This window comes from Sinocyclocheilus anshuiensis, unplaced genomic scaffold, assembly GCF_001515605.1.
Source record: "Sinocyclocheilus anshuiensis isolate Anshui unplaced genomic scaffold, SAMN03320099.WGS_v1.1 scaffold223, whole genome shotgun sequence".
Classification (NCBI taxonomy): Eukaryota; Metazoa; Chordata; class Actinopteri; order Cypriniformes; family Cyprinidae; genus Sinocyclocheilus; species Sinocyclocheilus anshuiensis.
Genome location: NW_015548214.1, coordinates 817,856 through 838,285, shown reverse-complemented (window position 1 = coordinate 838,285; position 20,430 = coordinate 817,856). Strand labels below are relative to the sequence as shown.

Sequence of the window (20,430 nt, the reverse complement as noted above, 5' to 3'; positions counted from 1 at the left end):
GGTGTTCAGCTCCAGGTTGTTAAGACTGCACCAGACAGCCAGCTCTTTAACCTCCTGTCTGTAAGCAGACTCATCTCTGTCCTTGATGAGACCGATGACTGTAGTGTCATCTGCAAACTTCAGAAGTTTGACAGAGGGGTCTTTAGATCCCTGGTCCCTGGTATAGAGAGAGAAGAGCAGTGGGGAGAGCACACACCCCTGAGGAGCTCCAGTCTGCAGGTGTTGAGGTGGGTACAGAGAGCTCTGTCAATTTAATCAGGAGGGTATCTGGGATGATGGTGTCAAAAGCGGAGATGAAGTCCGCAAACAGGATCCTTGCATAAGTCCCTGGTTTGTCCAGATGGAGGATGTAGTGCAGTCCCATGTTGACTGCATCATCCACAGACCTGTTTGCTCGGTAAGCAAACTGTAGGTGGTCCAGCAAGGGTCCCGTAATGTCCTTCAAGTAGGCCAACACCAGTCTCTCAAATGACTTCATGACCACAGATGTTAAAGCAACAGGTCTGTAGTTATTTAGTCCCATGATTTTTGGTTTCTTGGGTAAAGGGATGATAGTGGAGCGTTTGAAGAATCAGAACCAGAAAGAGCTTTTATTGCCAAGTGTGCTTACACACACAAGGAATTTGTCTTGGTGACAGAAGCTTCCAGTACACAGACAGGTTGACAAGTGACAAGACACCGATAACAAAAATAAAAATAAATTAGTAAAAATAAATATGTAAAAACAATACACAATAGACAGAGACAGTAAACAGTTTATTTTATGTTCAGATGTGCTGTATACAAATTATGAAAGGGAATGTGGATAGATGTAATATATATTAAATCAATAACATACGTATAATAAATATAATAGAAGGAGGGGACTTCACACAGCTCCAGTGATCTGTTGAAGATCAGTGTGAAGATGGATGACAGCTGGACAGCACAGGCTTTGGGGCAGGCTGGAGAGTCACTGTCTGGGCATTTAGCTTTCTTTATCTTCTGTGTCCTAAAGACTTTGCATACATCATCTTCACAGATCTTAAGTGCAGGCTGAGAAGCAGTAGGGAGGGGAAGGGTGTTGATGGCTTTGTTGTGAGATGGTCAGAGCGGGTGTGGGGTGTGAGATCAGGCTTTTCAAACCTGCAGTAAAACTCATTCAAACCGTTGGCTAAAAGTTGATTGTCCACAGTGCTGGGGGTTGTTGCTTGAAAACAGTTTTTTCAGCTTTTCAGTGTAGCTTCTCTTGGCTACTCGCATCTCGCTATTATGTATTTGGCCTGTTTGTACAAGGCTTTGTCCCCCCTCCTGTAGGCATCCTCTTTGTCCTGGCGAAGCTGTTTGAGTTTTGCACTGAACCAAGGTTTGTCGTTGTTAAATGTTAATAAGTCTTGGTTGGAACACACATGTCCTCCACTGATGTAGGATGTCATGATGTCAGTGAGCTCATCCAGATCAGTGTCTGCAGCCTCAAAAACACTCCAATAAGTGCAGTCGAAGCAGGCTTGTAAATCCCGCTCTGCTTCATTAGTCCATCTCTTTACAGTTCATACTACAGGCTTAGCAGATTTAAGTTTCTGCTTGTAGGCTGGTAGAAGATGAACCAAACAGTAATCAGAGAGTCCCAGAACCGCTCGGGGGACAGAGTGGTAAGCATCCTTTAAAAACTGTGTAGCAATGGTCCAGTATATTGCTGTCCCTGGTGGGGCACGTGATGTGCTGTCTGTATTTAGGCAGTTTGTGGGTGAGATTAGCGTTATTAAAATTACAGAGAATGATAATGAAAGAGTCCGGGTAACGCTGCTCTGTGTGTGTGATCTGATCAGCCAGCTGTTCTAGCGCCGCGTTCACACGTGTCAGGAGGAATGTACGCACTCAGCAGAATAAACAAGGAAAACTCCCTCGGCAAATAAAAAGGCTTACAGTTAATAAAGAAAACTTACAAATTTGGGCAGCAAATCTTCTTTAAAATTGTCACATCTGTACACCTGCCTTCACTGATATAAAACATAATCCACCGCTCTGAACAGCTGAAAGTCTGTTAGATGAAATGCGCTGTCCGGGATGGCTCCGTTCAACCAGGTTTCCGTGAAGCAAAGCACAGCAGAGTTTAAAAAGTCCCGTTTATGCGGATGAGGAGTAGTACAGTAGTTCATCTGTTTTATTTGCTAGGGAGCGGAGATTCACCAGATGAATGCTCGGCAGCGGAGTCCTAATACCGTGCTGTCAGAATTTCACGAGCGCACCAGTGCGCTTCCCTCGTTTGCGTTTCTTGGAGCGCTCGTATAGGATTGCAGTTTCTCTGACTAGAATGTCCAGTAAAATGTCTGAATGCTCAAAAGTCAGCAAAAAAATTATTTGGTATATACAGTGGGTATTGTTACGTCCTTGTGTATGTTGGGATATGGTCACATGTTTTTCTCTCCTCCTTCTTTCACTGCCAAGCAGTGCTCCAAATCATCCGCAGCTGATTGCAATTAGCGGCAGCGTGGTTTCCCTGTTACACAGCGCGCAACAGATATAAAGCAGCAGAGAGACACAGCTCAGGAGAAGTCCCTTATCCGCTATCCCAGAGATGTTGTTTTATTTGCTGTTAAGCAACTTGTGAAATGTAAACCTAAAGTGTGGTTACAACGATGTTGCTGTTAAGATTCTGTGTGAGTCTAGTTCTGTCAAACCGGGTAGGGAGATGGGTGCCGATTTATTTGGGTTTATCCCCTTCTACATTTTTCACCTGTTTTTCTTTAGTCAGGGAGAGAGGTAGGATTATTGTCTTTAATTTTGTTTTGTTTTGCCAGGGAAGTTATTTTGTTATAACCTTTAGAAAGACTGTTTTGTTTGTTATTTTGGTAGCGTTATTAAAATTACAGAGAATGATAATGAAAGAGTCCGGGTAACGCTGCTCTGTGTGTGTGATCTGATCGGCCAACAGTTCTAGCACCGCGTTCACACGCGCGTCAGGAGGAATGTACACACTCACCAAAACAAACAAGGAGAACTCCCGTGGTGAATAAAAAGGCTTACATTTTATAAAGAGAGCTTTATTTGTGGGCAGCGCATTAAAACGGTCTTTAAAATAGTCACGTCTGTACATCAGCCTTCATTGATATAAAAATATAATCCACCGCCTCTCGTTTTCCCCGACGACTTGGTGACGTGGTCCACTCTGAACAGCTGGAAGCCCATTAGATGAAGCACGCTGTCCTGGATGGCTCCGTTCAACCAGGTTTCCGTGAAGCAAAGCACAGCAGAGTTTAAAAAGTCCCGTTTATGCGGATGAGGAGTAGTACAGTAGTTCATCTGTTTTATTTGCTAGGGAGCGGAGATTCACCAGATGAATGCTCGGCAGCGGAGTCCTAATACCGTGCTGTCAGAATTTCACGAGCGCACCAGTGCGCTTCCCTCGTTTGCGTTTCTTGGAGCGCTCGTATAGGATTGCAGTTTCTCTGACTAGAATGTCCAGTAAAATGTCTGAATGCTCAAAAGTCAGCAAAAAAATTATTTGGTGTGCTATTTCTGATGTCTAGCAGCTAAAGCTGATTGGAAAAAAGTTACTTAAAATAGGACAAACAAACAAGAATAGTAAAAGTACCAAGGAGCTACAAACCGAGGCAGCCATGCACGGCACCATCTTGTTAAATATATATATATATATTGTGAGTCTAGTTCTGTCAAGCCATGTAGGGAGATGGGTGCCGATTTATTTGGGTTTATCCCCTTCTACATTTTTCACCTGTTTTTCTTTAGTCAGGGAGAGAGGTAGGATTATTGTCTTTAATTTTGTTTTGTTTTGCCAGGGAAGTTATTTTGTTATAACCTTTAGAAAGACTGTTTTGTTTGTTATTTTGGCATTTGCTCTCTCCTGACGCCTTGGTTAAGTTGATTAATTGCCCTGATATTTGTATATTTTCTGTATATATTCTTTTGGGTTTATTTTAAGCCCTTAATAAAAATACTTAAGTATATTTCTGGTATTTGGGTATGCTTCTGTTTTATGGTGTTAAATAGAGGGTTTTGTGTGAACCTTTATTAGAAATATCAGTGGTGAAAGTGACAAGAGCTGGGATAGAGGAAAATTAGATTTCTCATCATTAATTTATTTAATCACACCTTTTAACTTTGTCACTTCCGCTCCGTAACCCCTAGACCGAAGAGGGGAATGTAACGGTATAGAAAAGAATCACCCCCCTTTAAAATAATCTCATTTTGTTGCTTTACAGCCCAAAATGAAGACGGACACAGATTTTGTTTTATCCAGCTGTATTTACTCAGTGCAACTTATAACATCCATGTGAAAGATATAAAACCAACATGTCAGAAAAAAAACCCATAAAAAAGCAGAATCATTGAGTTGGAAAAAGGATCAACCCATCAACCCATGTGTCAATATTTTGTTGAACCATCTTTAGCTTTAATTACAGCCTTTAGTCTGTTGGGATATGTTTCTACTAACTTTGCAATATTTGCCCACTCTTCTTTACAGAACTGCTCAAGTTCAGCTAAATTTGATGGTGACCGTTTGTGGACTGTAGTCTTCAAGTCATTCCACAGATTTTCAATGGGGTTTAAGTCTGGGCTCTGAATAGGCCATGCAAGGACATTCAACTTTTTCTCCTTTACCCACTGTGTGCTCAGTTTTGCTGTGTGCTTTGTGTCATTGTCATGCTGGAAGGTAAACCACCTTCCCATTGACAACTTTCTGGCAGAGGGCAGCAGATTTTTCTCAAGAATTTGAAGGTATTTTGCCCCATCCATTTGCTCCATGTGGCCTCAGAATCTTCAAGGTGCATTTTGGCAAAGCTCAGTCATGACTGCATGTGGCCTTTCTTGGGGAGTGGCTTTTTTCTTGCAACCCTCCCATACAAGCCACATCTGTGGAGAATTTGTGATATTGTTGTCACATGCACACAATGGCCATTCTTTGTCATAAATTCCTGCAACTGTTTCGTCCTGGCTCTTTCATCCAGTTTGGAGCAACGTCTTGATCCAGGGAGGGTCTGTGTTGTACCAAATACCTTCCACTTCTTAATAATAGTCCACAACTTTATCCCGGAGATCTTTTGACAGTGCCTTGCCACCCATAGAATGGATGCCACAATTACGTAATCGTTCAAATCGGCAATTAATCGATCAAAGTTATTCTGCATGCTTAAGATGCGTTTTTTCTTTCTACGTGTTATACAATTATGATTTTTGTCATAATCGTGCAGCCCTAGTTGATTGTTTGCTTCAGTTGCACTACCAAGGACTGAAATGCTCCAGGAAAGCTCTTTTCATGCTGAGCTAATCAAAATGACCACAGCTGATCACAGTTGAAAGTCAAATGGCTTTGTGTGCATTGAGAAGGTGATTAGCTGCACCTGATTGAGTTTACAGGTCATGTTTAGGAGGGGGCTGATCATTTTTCCAACTCAGTGATTGTTTATTTTTTCTGACATGTTGGTGTTATATCTTGGATGTTATAAATACTGACCAAATGCTGGCTAAAACAAAAACTGTGTCTGTCTTTATTTCAGTCTGCAAAGCAACAAAATGAGATTATTTTAAAGGGGGGTGATTCTTTTCTATACCCATTGTACAGGATGTTTGCACGGATGTTATTAAGCAAATAATTTCTCCAGGCAGAAGATCAGAAGTAGATCCTTCAAGGAAAAGGTTCGGAAGCTAGAATAAAAACCAGGCTGGAAGAACCTAAAAAGCTATTTAGAGAAATAACTCAGTGTTTATCAGATGGCCAGATGTGACCTCAGTGAAGAGAAGGCTCCTGTCTGGTTCAAACAGTCACCATTAGTCTCACTGGCCACATGTATATTTCATACAGACGTCTATCTTTGAGCAGAAGTGGCTAAGGTTTCCTTTTCAGCCTTGGCTGTGGAAACATTGATTTCCACACACATGGTGCTACTTCAGAGTCCCTTGATGCACAGCGGTGACATAAGCTACCGGACACATGTGCAGGCTTCCCTTTCCATTAAATATACATCCTCTGCAACTTATTCATTTCTCCAACTGTGATACTAGAAAAATAACAAACCTCAGAAGGGCAGCACATCTCAGGATGGAGTATATTTCAGCACAAATAAAGCTTGATTTGTTTCACTGCAAACGCAACAAACAGGGTCTGAAGGATCTCCTGCATCTGTTGTCGTAGATGTTATATAACTGGAAGTGAAATTCACCTCATGCTCATTTTTAAAGTTACTCGATAGCTCTGGCATTAATAGAAAGCCCCCTTTAATCCATTTTAGAGACGTCAGGCTGTGGGGTAAGACAGCAGCTTTCAAAGTGTGAAGTGAAGTCCCTGTGGGAGGCTATTCTCAAATCTCACTCACTTCCTCAAATTCGGCATATTTTTTATACGTGTGAGAACCAATGAACTCTTTCTCCTCCACTATATTCTGCTCATATGGTGTGCTCATATGCATTGCATTTACATAAGCATGTACCACGGTGTTAGATTTGATTTGTCACACAAAGCTATTATATACCTTCAGAAGACTAGAGATATAGCACACGAGTCATGAGAAACACTTTAATGGTGCTGTTGTATGCTTCTTAGAGCTTAAATGTCACATTCATTATCATTTCATCCTTTATCTCCTTTTGTGTTCAGAAAATCATATGGCTGAATGATACATTTTAAAATATTATGCACATATCATATGCAAAGCAATACTGTCTTTATATTTTTATTTATTTATGGATATTTTAAGCATCAATTACCATAATTAAATGCTATTAAATGTTATTAAAAATGATCAAAATGTTTTAATATTGTATTCTGTGGAAACAATGTAGGCCTAGTGAGAAAAATATTTTTTGATGATTTTTATTATTCAACAAAACCGCGAAAAAAGAAAGAACAGACAGAATTATATGACATTTTTTTCCACATTTTTCCAGCAAAAACATTGGTTACACTTTACAATAAGCTTCATTATTTAACCTTAGTCAACTCACATTAACTAATAAAGAGCAATACATTTGTTACAGTATTTATTAATTTTTGTTAAATAAAATATTGTTAGTTCATGTCTGGTTTGTTAAATAATATTAACAGACACAACTTTTGATTTTAAAAATGTATTAGTCAATGTTGAAATTAACATTAAGATTTATGAATGCTTTAGAAGAAGTTTTCACGGGTAGTTTATGTTAATTAATGTAGTTAACTAATGTTAACAAATGGAACCCTATTACCGAAACGTTTAATGTAACATTGTCCCTAAAACTGTTGTCTGCTTAATGATTTTTTTTCATTATTCAATATTAAGTGTTAAAACATTTGGCCAAATTTCTGATCAAATTATGGAGGGAGTCGCAAACCACTGGGGTAAGAGAAAGCATAAACGTAATATTGATGTTAGCTACCTGATTACCACCTTGACCATGGCAGCCAAACAGGGAAAGGTGAGCTCCTGTGGGGTTGTGGTCCGGGGCATTATAGTCCAGACATTCAGAGTGAACTCCAGCACTACGCACCTACACCAGGAACCAGAACATATGTAAAACCAGTGGAAAAAAAAAATAGAGAGAATGACATTAAAAGTATTTCGGAGGAAATTAGATTAGATTAAATTAGTCACTTACCGCTCCGTGCCAACCAGGCCTGTCCTCTGGCACATGCAGGCCGGGGTAGATGTTCTGCAGGTACCATTCAAAACTCTTACACTGAAGCCGCTTTCGCAGCACAATCCTTTCAGATATATCCCCATACGATTCCTACAGGAGCAAAGAAAAATCAGGCCTCAAGGCAAAGCTGACATTATTTAGTGGAAGTGTGGAACATATGTAAGACCGCCTTAACACTTTTTCTGCATTAATGAATTGTCATAGCACTCTAATTGTCTTGAATGTTATTAAAGCTAATGTGTGTTTGTTTGTTCTATTTTGCATGACAAGATTGACAACTTTGTTGACATTAACTTTGTTATACCTTATGCCGCGTTCACACTGCACGATTTCCAAAGACGTCGCATCACTGTTGGTTTCACACTGAACGACTATCTGGGGTAGCATTCAGTTGTGTTCACACTGCAACGATGGAACGACGACAGGAGGTTACACACTGCATGACTTTACAATAGGAAGAATCGCCGACAGCTCTTTCTGGTGCAGGGTTGCCAGGTTTTTGGTACAAAACTCACCCAATTACTACTCAAAACTAGCCTGAAAATAGCCCAATTGCTTTCGAGGGGGTCCCCCAGTAAAAATCGCGTTCGGGGGGTAAAATACACATTTTTTGGCGGGGTTCTCCTGGTACAATTCACATTCCAAGGCCTAAATATCACGTTATTGGGGTCACTTCAACCTGCTGACATAAAAAACAACCGGCGGCAATCGCAGATTTGGCAACACTGGTCCGCAAACTACGTTTCATATAACTCCTCCCCGAACTTCCCGCTGCCCTGTATCTTGGTCTCTCATTGGCTGTAGGTCATCGCCGATGTGTTTTTCAGTCAGAACTCATTTCACACAGCGTGATTGTGAATCCCCGACAGCTCCAGATATTTAGCATGCCAGATATTTCACGAGCGTCGGCGATTCCTTCAGATCGCGTCTTTGATAATTCACACTGCGTGATTGTCACTCGCGTGAACAAGCACCGATTAGCCTCCAATTTCGGGCATTTGTCGGCGATTTCGCAAAACCTGTCGGCGAGTGAAAAATCGGGCTAAAATCGTGCAGTGTGAACTCGGCATTAGTTGAAACTTCTTGGACGGCATTTCTACCAAACAGAATGCCACGTACATACTTCCTGTAATGTTGACACAAGGACTGCCACGACACACTTCCAACAAACCAAGTGTCAAAGAAACTCCACCAGGTAAATAAGATAATATTAATTTAGGCTTTTAAAGGGTGTGGTTGCATTCAGACCTGATGTACATGAACAACTCACTGCAGCCAAACAGAGAGGTCAAATATTCTTACCTGTGGCATCTGGTGTCGTGGCTACTAAAGAGTGATTTATTATTTGATCACAGCTCCGCGTCATTAATAATGTAAATTCTCTACGAAGTAATATGGAGTTACATGCCAGATTCATGTCAGCCAGGGTGATATAATATATGTTTGGCCTAGTTTTATTATCTTTGTCAGCTAATAAGCTTTTCAAAGACAGCCAAAGGAAGAACAAACACTGTAAACCGATAGAGCAGGAAGCATTCAAGCAAAACCTGAGCGTCATTCAGGAGTGCGTAAGCAATTTTAACAGCACTTTTCTAGATAAACGCTGAAGCAGTTAAATGAGGAAATAGCACAACAGCTGTACACCTAAGATTATGCAACGGCACAGGATATTAAAGAGGTGCCGCCCAATAACAGGTCACAGTGGATGGAGGTGTACCTTGCGTGCTGGAGGGTTTCGGTTGTAGAAGTGCTGCTTGTAAGAGTCCATCCAAACCTCTGCAGCACGGACAGTGTTCTGAAGGAAGCTGGATCGGGAGTACGGTGCTTTCTTGGGGAACACGTGACCCACGTGGGAGCATGGGTGAATTTCTAAAGACCCTCCACACTGCCACACCTGCAAGTAACAAAATATAGTTCAAAAAATGTACAAAATGTTTCAAATGAAGCAATAATCATGCAATAAAACTGTCATTTCATATAGCCAATCAAATCCTAAAAGAGATCAAAGTGAATTTTTGATTTAAAAGAAGACTAAGACATTGTAGGTCTTTTCTATTTTAACACAGAAGAAATATACTGAACAAATATTTGTAATAAAAAGTAAAAAAAAAAAAAAAAAAAAAAAAAAAAAAAGCAAATGGTGCTAAATGTTTATTACATAATACATATTATATTATTCATAATTATAATAAAAGTGACGTATATCATTTCTTTAACACTGGCGTCACAACAATAATAAATAAACATTAAAAATAATAAATATTTTATTTATAAATAATCGATTAGTAATTATAAATAATTCATGGAAAAAATAAATGTTATTTTCAAACAGGCTGCGTCGGGCTATCAACCTATAATCAACCTAAAGTTTGATTGACTTATTTATATTTCTGCATATTAAAATAGGACAGAAGAAAGTATTTTAACACTGAAAAAATGACACATTAGTTTTAAAATGAAAGCTAATAACAGCATTTTTCTAGAGCATCATCATGTATTTAATGAGATTCAACTCATCTTTTTGAACAAACTCTTTTCAGTGTACAAAGTTAGATCGTCTGAATTTATTGGAATGTTCAGAAATTAAACATGATGTGACAGCGCTTTAGATCTGCTAAGACACCAAAACAATAATCCTGTTTTATCCATTTTCCAGCTTTATTTCCCACATGCTTTTGTATACCAATTCACAGCACATCAATTATACATGAACATCATACGGCCCTGGTAGATACAGCATTGTATTCCGTTTCCATACGCATACAAGATTACTCCATGGTATAAACTATCAATCTTCATTTCTAGGTATAGGCTAAAAAAGAAATCCAATATGAGAGATGTGTCTAATTATAAACAGTGGCTCTCAGTCTCTCATGCTACCAAGAGCCCGTTGACACGCTCCGATGGTAAGCCTATGCAAATTACCAGTACAAAAGGTAACGTGAAAACAGAATACAGGAGTCTTACCCGGAAAGAAAGTTCCAGATTCTCTCCTCCCCAGACCTCCATTCCCATGTCGTAAGTGCCCAGATACTCAAAGTAGGCCTTGCTGACGGCAAATAGGCCCCCTGCCATTGTGGGAGACCTGTGAAACGAAAAGCGGCAGAGCATTGGCAATTCATCAAAGATATTCCCTAGCACCAATTTTCTAGCAGGTAAGTGCTTCTTAGTTTTCATTAAGCGCCTCTAGGGCTGCCCTCGGATGAGCCTGGAGAGAAATCTAGTGCAGAACTGGACAGTATTTGAAAGTACTCCTGGGTCTGAGCATTAAAATATAGTCTATTCACTGCACTGCAACTGAATTCAATTAACACAATATCACTGCAATTCTATTTCAGTCCATTTCCTTGTGAAAATAACTTTAAAAAGTTTTTCCTGGAAGGAAAAGACACCCAAATGTATTAAAGGAACAGTTATCTTATGTCATTCCAAAACCTTATGAATTTTATTTAGGAATGCTCCAAAATTAAAATTTTGGATAATTATTTATATAATTATTTTATGATCAAGCTATGGCTGACAACCGATAAATCACCAATATTAAATTACTATTTTGTCTAAATTAAAAAAAAAAAAACATTAAAATAATAAAATCAGTGAATTTAGACTTCACAACATTAGAATGTACAGTAAGAAGAATGGATATTCATTTCAAGATTTGCCAAAGGTAAATATTAACTTTAGGTGAGCACTGGATGACAGCAATCATCTAATTGTAAAAATAGACGAAATAAGAATGAACAAATAAATATCCAATACCATTCGATATAAATATCCAATATGGAGTGCTACATTAAAAAAATAATAATAATAAATAACAATAAAAAAATTTAAAAATTAAAAAAAAAATATATATATATATATATAAGTCTGTCAAACGATGAATCGTGATTAATTAATCACATGCAAAATAAGTTTTTATTTACATAATATATGGGTTTGTATTGTGTATATTTATTATGTATATATAAATGCACACACATGCACGTACATATTTAAGATGAATAGGTTCACGCGGGCCCTGCCCACATTGCAAGCGACTATAGTAATATAAATGAATAATGAACGTATTAATAATAAAATACAATTAGTACCGAGATTCTTCAAAGAACTGAATAAATATATAAATTCGCGCAAGTAGTGTGTGTAAGCTTTAGTGGTCTAGTGGTAGAACTTTTGTCAAGCATTTCCGAGGTTCTGGGTTCTAATCCACCCTCGTGTAGTTTTTTTTCTTCTCTCATTAAAACCAAAGGTGTTCATCAGTGATTGTATATCAAGAGCAAGGACATGTTTGTGTGCATTTTGTTTTGTGTTTTTACCAGAACAAAGCGTACGATCGTCTGTGTGAAGACTGCGCATTGTGCACGAGTGCAAAGAGAGAACTGATAACAGCAGCAACAAGACTCGCCATATTTAACACAGACCAACGAATCTGTTATCAAATGGAGAGGTTTCTTTAGGTACATCCGTGCGTGCCCCGAGATGTTGCAAAAAGTGGCGGGGGGTCGTGGGGACACACATCCCACCCGTAAATAAAAATATAACACAGAATGAATAGTCTTGTTTTATTTGTTCTATGTCATTTCTACGACTTTCCAAAAGAGGAGAAAAATATTGAGATTGACATGTCAAATTTGCCGTCACTCCCTCAAGCCGTTGTACAGAAACACCCTAGCAGCAGCGCTAATTCTTTTCTTTTTTTTGTCATTTATGTGGGGTCTCCTTGAGAGTGTATAGGCTATGTAATGTTAAAGTTTCATTTTTAATAAAAGTTAATTTAGAAAAACGTTTGGAGCATTTTTTATTCCTTAAATGTAAGTTTTTTTTTTAAGTAACGACCAAGCGGCCAGCGGCAGACTGTAAGCTTATCATAGCCTATGTTTGATCAATTTACCTGCCTACAATAAAATCTATAGATATAAAACAGTTCAAGCATATCACAATGTTAGTTTAAATGTTTAAACGATATAAATGTGCGCTATTAGGCGCATATCTAATCGTTTGTGTGAAGAGTGGAAGCTGAAGGCACTTTGCAGGACATGGAGGCGCCAGCGCGATCACTCACTTGCATTTTTTTCTTGATAGTGGAAACTTAAAATACGCCTAATTTTTGCTCATAAAGGTAAGAGTAATACATTCGGAAATGTAAAGGGTCTACTTTTATTTGTGTGCATTCACAATATCAACAAAACGTTGTGCTTTCATAAAATAAATAGGAAAACAGGGGATGCGCTTGCCGTCTTGTCTTGAACGAATTTTTAGACCTCTTTCTTATCTAGTCTCTTGCTTTTCGGAGAGGAATGCAGTTGCCGCGATTACTGGGTTACTCTGCTAAAAGTTAAAAAAAAAGTTTGCGGTAATTTCAGCACCACAGCGCTGAAACACTCAATGCTTCTGATAACCTTGCCTTCTGTGCTTTGCAAATACAATAGGTAACACATGCTGATGACTGTAAAATCTGATGACTGTCAACACGATTAATTTGGTACTTCTGGCTGCTGCGGCCAGGCACACGCACAGCCGTGTGTGTTAGAGAGAGACGCATGCAAAGACATGCTGATGACTGTAAAATTCAACACGATTAATTTGGTACTTCTGGCTGCTGCGTCCAGGCGCACGCACAACCGCACAGCCGTGTGTGTTAGAGAGAGACGCACGCAAAGAGTTTCAATTTGAGTTTCGATGTTCAATTTAATATAAGAAACTGATAAGATACTGATTTTAGTTGGTCTAAATTAAGTAGGTTAGGCACAAATTTGCATATATGGGTTCCCTTCTAGACACGAGCGCTGTGTGTTTGTATGTGCTTCATAACCGTGCACCCCAGGGGGCCCGTTGTAATAGCCTGCACTGGGGCCCGTCATTACGAAGTTACGCCACTGGTGTGTACTGCCGAATGTCCAGCAATTCGTCTCTGGTGAAACTGATTGCAGGGATATAACTAAAGACAGGACAAACTAACAAAAACATAAAAACAACTGCGAAGCACGCCACGGAGGCAGCCATCACCGTCGGCGCCATCTTCGCCATATATTGATATAAATAATAATAGTGTAAAATACAGTCATTTTGTCCGATTTCTCCTTTTTTTGTTCCACAGAATAACAGAATTGAAACAACATACTGGTGAGTATGACTATCCCTTTAAACATTTCTAATCTGTTTCTTAAATTTCCAAGAAAACCACACTGGATTTGGACAAGTTGACTAGAAACCAACCTAATGGGGTCAATTCTGGATTTGCGTATCTTGCGATCCATTTCAGGCACGGCATGCCACTGGAAAAAAAAAAAAAAAAAAAGAACATTACACTTTACAAACTTGTTGCTGTGGATTATGGGAGTGTTTCTATGTTAGAATTGAATTTAGTAAAAAAAAAATTTTTTTTTAAAAGTCACACCTTTCCAGCAGTGGCTCGATCCAGCCAGGCACACACTCACAGTGGCAGTCAAGGAAAGTGAGCACGTGTCCTGTAGCGTAGGTGGCGCCAATGAGCCGGGCTCGTACCAGACCTTCTCTTTTTTTGGTGCGAATGAGACGAACACGCTCCAGGTTACTGACATACTGAGCCAGCTGTGACTTCAGATAGCCTGTAATTCATGCAAAAGAAAAAGTGAAACTTTTTATCAGGATCCAACAGATAATGGCAAAGCACAGGAAAACAACTGATTTACTAGAGATGTCCGGATTGAGTTTTTATTTCAACAAATGTAAGAACCGATATGGAATAATATCTATAGCTAACTTACTGTCCAGAGCTTTGCCGATGATATGTAATAAAATATGCAAACACGGGCAAATGTGTGAGCATTTTTCAATGCAAATACTGACAAGTTTGTATTTGGTTGTATTTAAATGAAATAAATATTTACAAATCAGCTTCACAGGCTGATTACATTAAAGATAGAGATTCAACATTTAACAAACAATATAATAGATAAAACATTTTTTATCAAATTCAAAAGAAAAGAAACACCCAGAAACACTTTTACATATAAAACTCTATAAAAAATCATTAAACGTAGTTGTGATAAAAATTGTAAACGTTTTTCTGGGTCCATCGTACAAAATTTGTCATTTAAGTTTGTTAATCTTTTAAAAGTAAATCAACATTATATAAAAGTAATATTAAACGTAATATGGTTTTGTTATTCATCTGTATTCATTCATCAGTATGAACCTAATAGACTCAATATCTTCCCTTGCTTCCAAAAAAATGATTTGCATGTTAATTGGTTGTGGCAAAGCTGACCAATCAGGATAAGACAAATCCTCTAGGATGGAAAAGGCTTTAAATTAGTCTGGTGGAATTATACATTTCTGTGAAAACTGCCTAGAAAGCGTCCCCTCACCTCTGTCGCTAAAGTCATCCACAAGTATGACCTCTTTCAGTAGGACGGCTGGTGTCGTTTCCAGCACACTATGGATGGTTCTGAGTAAAGTGGACCAGGCCTCATTGTAAAACGCTATTACCACTGATGTTGTAGGCAGACGACGGCTGTTGTACTTCTTAGCTTTGCATCTAGCATTAAAAAAAGAGAACTAATCAGACGGTTAAGCAAATTGGCATGTATTCAAAACATGTGGTTTAGACAAACAGCTTCCTGTGTTCCACACTACACATAATAGCGTGCAAATGAGAACATCTAAAACATAGAGGAACCTGACAACGCTGTGAAACTGACACCATATGCTCATCCTGCAGTATTCTGAATGACTGCTTATAATGTTTCAGATGACAATTATTAATTATTATGGAATGAAGAAGGAATAAAAAAGATGCATGTGGAGTCTATTAATAAATGTCATATTCAATTCATAAAACAAGACAGTTTTGTCCTCTGTTCTTTGATCTTCATTCCTCAAATCCAAAATCTGTAAATGACAATTTCTGGTTCATAGACAGATTCTCTGTAAACAGTGTTGAATGAGAGGTGGGAGATGAACAGACATGCCAGAGATGTTTTTACAGCATTCTGAGAAACCGTTTTAGACCCTTTAAGGACAGTGAACTGTACTTTGAAATTGCAGGTACTCATCATTTAATGTACACTACCATTCAAATTTGAAAGACATTAATACTTTTATTCAGCAAGGATGCATTGAATTGATCAAACGTCACAGTTAAAACATTTATGTTACAAAAGATCAAAAGATTACTATTTCAAACAAATGCTGTTCTTTTGAACTTTCTATTCACCAAAAAAAATAAAATTACATTTTCACAGTTTCCACAAAAATATTATGTTTCTTGAGCACCAAACCAGCCTATCAGAATGATTTCTGAATGATCATGTGAAACTGACTAGAATAATAGCTGTTGAAATTCATCTTACAATAAAACATTATTCTTCAAATACATTTTCAAAAAAATATATTTTTAAATTGTAATATTTCACAAAATTACTGTTTTTACAGTATTTTTCATCAAATAAATGCAGCCTTAAGAGTATAAGTGACTTGTGATTTATACTACAATGAAGCTATTTTACCAAACATACAACCAATAAAATTAGAAAAAAAAATGATATAACTGATAGTTTCAGCAGGGATTCTGAATAAAGTCAGTCATTATGTTCCTCACCACAAATATTTAGAGACTCTACATTCACTGACAGCAACTACATTTGAGCAAATGTTCAATAATTATCCCTACAAAGAGAAGAAAAAAATCCACAGCATAACATTTCTGGCAATAATGCTTAAGTCTTTGACAAGAACTAACTTGCCTGAAAGTTATTTCAGAAAGCAAGCAAAAGAACTTCACATCAACAGATAAAATCCCTGCCAATGCCAAGAAATGTGCTACTGCTGTGTGTGATCTCCAGAAGAGCCTGTGATGTGGCAACCGGAGCGCAGTTGAAACACTGTGGGGGCCGGGGGCGGGGGGAAGCATCCAATTTGTTTCACTTCTCGTCTTCCAAGGGGACACTTTCTCTTTTCAGAGCAGCAGCTTGAACCCTACTCATTTTTGTGTGACAAGAGCCATGAAACAATTATTCTCATACAAAAGCACTGCTGTTCTGAGAAACCCTCCCAGCTCTGTTTTCTATTGTTGTTGGTTTTTCAATCATGTTGTCTGGCTGCAGGCAATGGGTTCATTTCAGACAACAGACAACATCTGTAAACAGGTGAGGTGGACTGAAGTGTAGAAATCACCTAAGGGAATCACTATTCAGAACATCATTTTAATTCTTCACAAAGTGAAAAAGCACCTTTCTTGCTTATTTTTCATGTTTATTGTAATGCAGTATAACAGCATTTATTTTTCTCTGTAAACATCACTGCAATAGCAAGAACAGAGAATTTTCTCGAGAAAATGTGAGTTGTTGCTCTTGGTTGCCAAGACTTTGCTATACAGACACGTGTTGTTGTGCGGTTGCTAGGGTGTTCTGGGTGGTTGCTAAGGTGTTGCTAGGTGGTTGTCAGGGCTTTTCTATACAGTTACTAAGGTGTTCACAGTGTTTTCTTAGTGTATTGCTATACATTTATGTTCTATGACTGCCAAGATGTTGCTAAGTGGTTGCTAGGGTGTTCTGGGTGGTTGCTAAAGAGTTGCTAGGTGGTTGTCAGGGCTTTTCTATACAGTTACTAAGGTGTTCACAGTGTTTTCTTAGTGCATTGCTATACATTTGTGTTCTATGACTGCCAAGATGTTGCTAAGTGGTTGCTAGGGTGTTCTAGGTGGTTGCTAAAGCATTGCTAGGTAGTTGTCAGGGCTTTTCTATACAGTTACTAAGGTGTTCACAGTGTTGTATGTGTAGAATAGCATGTTGCTATGCAGTTTCTAGAGTGTTCTATGATTGCCAAAATGTTGCTAGGTAGTTTCCAGGGATTTAATATAGAGTAACTAAAAATCATGTTGTTTTGCTGTTGCTATGGTGTTCAGGATGGTTGCTATGGCTTTGTTAGGTGGTTGTCAGGCCTTTTCTAATTACTAAGGTGTTCAGAATGTTTTTAGCATGTTGCTATATAGTTTCTGGGATGTTCTGAATGGTTGCTAAACCATTGCTAGGTGGTTGCCAGGGATGCAATACAGTTACAGCTACATACTGCTGTGTGGTTGGTAAGGTGTTCTGGGTGGTTACTATGTGCTTTGCTATAGTTATTGAGGTGTTCTGAATTGTTAGAATTTTGCTATGCAGTTGCTAATTGTTCTGAATGGTTGCTAAGGCATTGCTAGGTGGTTGCCAGGGTTTTAATATACAGTTACTAAGAAGCATGTTGCTGTACGTTTAGTAGGGTGTACAGGATGGTTGCTATGGCTTTGCTAGATGGTTGCCAGGGCTTTGTTCTGAATTGTTTCCAAGATGTTGCTAGGTGGTTGCCAGGGCTTTAATATACAGTTACTAAGAGGCATGTTGCTGTGCGATTGCTAGGATGTTCAGAATGGTTGCTATGGCTTTGCTAGGTGGTTGCCAGGGCTTTGCTATCGAGTTACTAAGGTGCATTTTGCTGTGTGGTTGCTAGAGTATTCTGGCTGGTTGCTAGATGGTTGCCAGGGCTTTGCTATACAGTTACTAAGGTGCTCAAAGTGTTTTTCACAAGTGTTTTGTTTCTCTGTGTTTGCTAGGGTGTTCTCTGGTTGCTAAGTAGTTGTCAGGACACTTGCTTTACAGTTACTACAGTGTATTTAGCATATTACTATGTGATTTCTAAGGTGTTGCCAGGTGGTAGGGTGTGTAATGAGCCCATCAGTGTGAGGTAAGGTGTGACAGACATACTCATGCATCCTGTTGTCTTGAATATGGCGATGGAGAGATATCTTGTCACTGATGAAAATATTGATTGCATAGCGCTCAATGCTGGCCTCCTCCTCTTTCTTCTCCTCAGGGCTGAGGGTCAATCGAGTGGCTCGGCCATATTCTCCAGGAGCACTGGGGTCTGGCGTTTGCTTCTCATAAACGGGCCGCAGGAGGCTGTCAGAGTCCACCACCTTAATGGACGGAAGGTCACGGACCAGGATGTCATGTTGACCATCTTTATCAGGAAGAGATTGAGGGGACGAACGAACTAGAAGAAGGTAGAAGAGCCACAGCAGAGAAAAGAGGAAGCAGACCTTGGCCAGGAAAGCCACCTTCCTCGACCAGCGGATCTTCATGACCTGGCAGCCAGCACCAACAACAGCACCAGTCAAAGAGCCCCAGACTCCCAACTTACTGAAGGATGAGAGAGGAAGAGAAGTGCAGATTAGTGATAGACTGATACATAGGCCAGACTGATCTACTGACAGCCTTGTCAATGAATATTTCACTGTTTCTGTTTATGAAAATAAGCAGAAAATGAGTAAATTGACATGTTTAACTGAAAAATAATGCCATGTCAGATTATGCAATGGGCTTCTTCCTTGTAGGACCACCTGGGTCACTGATGCTTATTTATTGGCTTTTATTAATAGAAGTAAATTCTTGAAAGGAAAGCATAATCCGTTATTAATATTTATTGAGAAAAAGAGTGTTTCTGTTAAAATATTATTAGAATTTTTTTCTGCCAAATTAGTCCTGCAGTTTACCTTTCTTATTCTTGGACAAATTTTCTTTTTTCTTTTTCTTTCTTTTTTTGAAAGAAATTACTTTCATTCAGCAAGGATGCATTAAATCCCACCTTCAATACCACGACTGAGGTGCCCTTGAGCAAGGCACCGAACCCCCAACTGCTCCCCGGGCGCCGCAGCATAAATGGCTGCCCACTGCTCCGGGTGTGTGTTCACAGTGTGTGTGTGTTCACTGCTGTGTGTGTGATTCCTAGTATGGGTCACCATACTTGGCCACATGTCACGTCACTTTAAATTCATCAAAAGTAATAGTAAAGCCATTTACAATGTTACAAAAGATTTTTGTTTTAAATAAATACTGTTCTGCTGAACTTTCTATTCATCAATGTATTAGGGCTGGGCGATTGGCATCGGACGATGTCTACAGTGAAACATTGCGATGGACAATGACATCGGGGGCGGGGGGGTTGAGTTAGGGGGTGTGCCCGAAGTGTGAATCCGTATTCAGAAAACAATTGCTAACGGTTGCCTGTTACATTACAGTACATAAAATTTCACTTACCACATAAACAGAGAAAGGAGAGATGACTGAGGACGATGGCGAATGATTTGCAGATCCTCAGCACCACTGACAAACATCTAATCTTGTAAAATGTGTTGTAAGTACTGCCACTCCATGGTATAAACAGAATACGTGCGATCGCAAATCTCGAAAGTGAAAGTGAAACTAAAAGGCGATCTTGCATTCAAAAGCAGTTTCAATGTCAGGCATAATAGCGGCTCCCTGATGTCCGCAATCTATATACAGTATAATTACCCAATGATATAACTGCGAGAGAAATTATTAAAATATGTATTTTCCTCCCATCGCGTATTTATTCCCTTTAGGGGTTCCGTATTACACGTCATTTTCTTTCCGAACACGGTATTGGGATGCGGCGATGGCATCGTCTATCGGCCCAACCCTACAATGTATCCTGAAAAAAATGTATCATGGTTTCCAGAAAAGCATTAAGCAGCACAAGTGTTTTCAACATTAATAATAACACTACCACTTAGAGGTTTAACACTTAAACCTCTAACACTTGCAATCTCGATTCTATTTCTATTCTTACTACTTGTTTTCTTTAAAAAAAGGAGAGCCTCTAACATTCTCTAGTCTTTTTCTATTCTATCTTCTTGTTTTCTTTTTTTTTTTTTTAAATGACCCTCTTAACACTAGCATTCTCTATACTTTTTCTATTCTTTTGACTTATTTTACTTTTATTATTAAAAAAAGAAGAAGAAAAACCCTCTAACACTAGCGCTCCCTATTCTTTTTC

General features: G+C 38.9%; 1 protein-coding gene across 1 annotated transcript in view; it reads right to left on the bottom strand.

Moving 5' to 3' along the window:
- The window catches only part of LOC107653811 (polypeptide N-acetylgalactosaminyltransferase 4-like), a 31,406-nt gene that overhangs the window by 4,266 nt on the left and 6,710 nt on the right, over positions 1-20,430 (bottom strand). Inside the window, exons 2-10 of the mRNA XM_016440644.1 lie at positions 18,339-18,773; positions 14,967-15,136; positions 14,015-14,204; positions 13,932-13,941; positions 13,834-13,892; positions 10,582-10,699; positions 9,332-9,508; positions 7,573-7,704; positions 7,354-7,464 (exon numbers count right to left, since the gene is read on the bottom strand). Of these exons, the coding sequence (XP_016296130.1) occupies positions 7,354-7,464; positions 7,573-7,704; positions 9,332-9,508; positions 10,582-10,699; positions 13,834-13,892; positions 13,932-13,941; positions 14,015-14,204; positions 14,967-15,136; positions 18,339-18,715 (1,344 nt within the window). The 5' untranslated portion in view covers positions 18,716-18,773. The remainder of the gene's footprint in view (positions 1-7,353; positions 7,465-7,572; positions 7,705-9,331; positions 9,509-10,581; positions 10,700-13,833; positions 13,893-13,931; positions 13,942-14,014; positions 14,205-14,966; positions 15,137-18,338; positions 18,774-20,430) is intronic.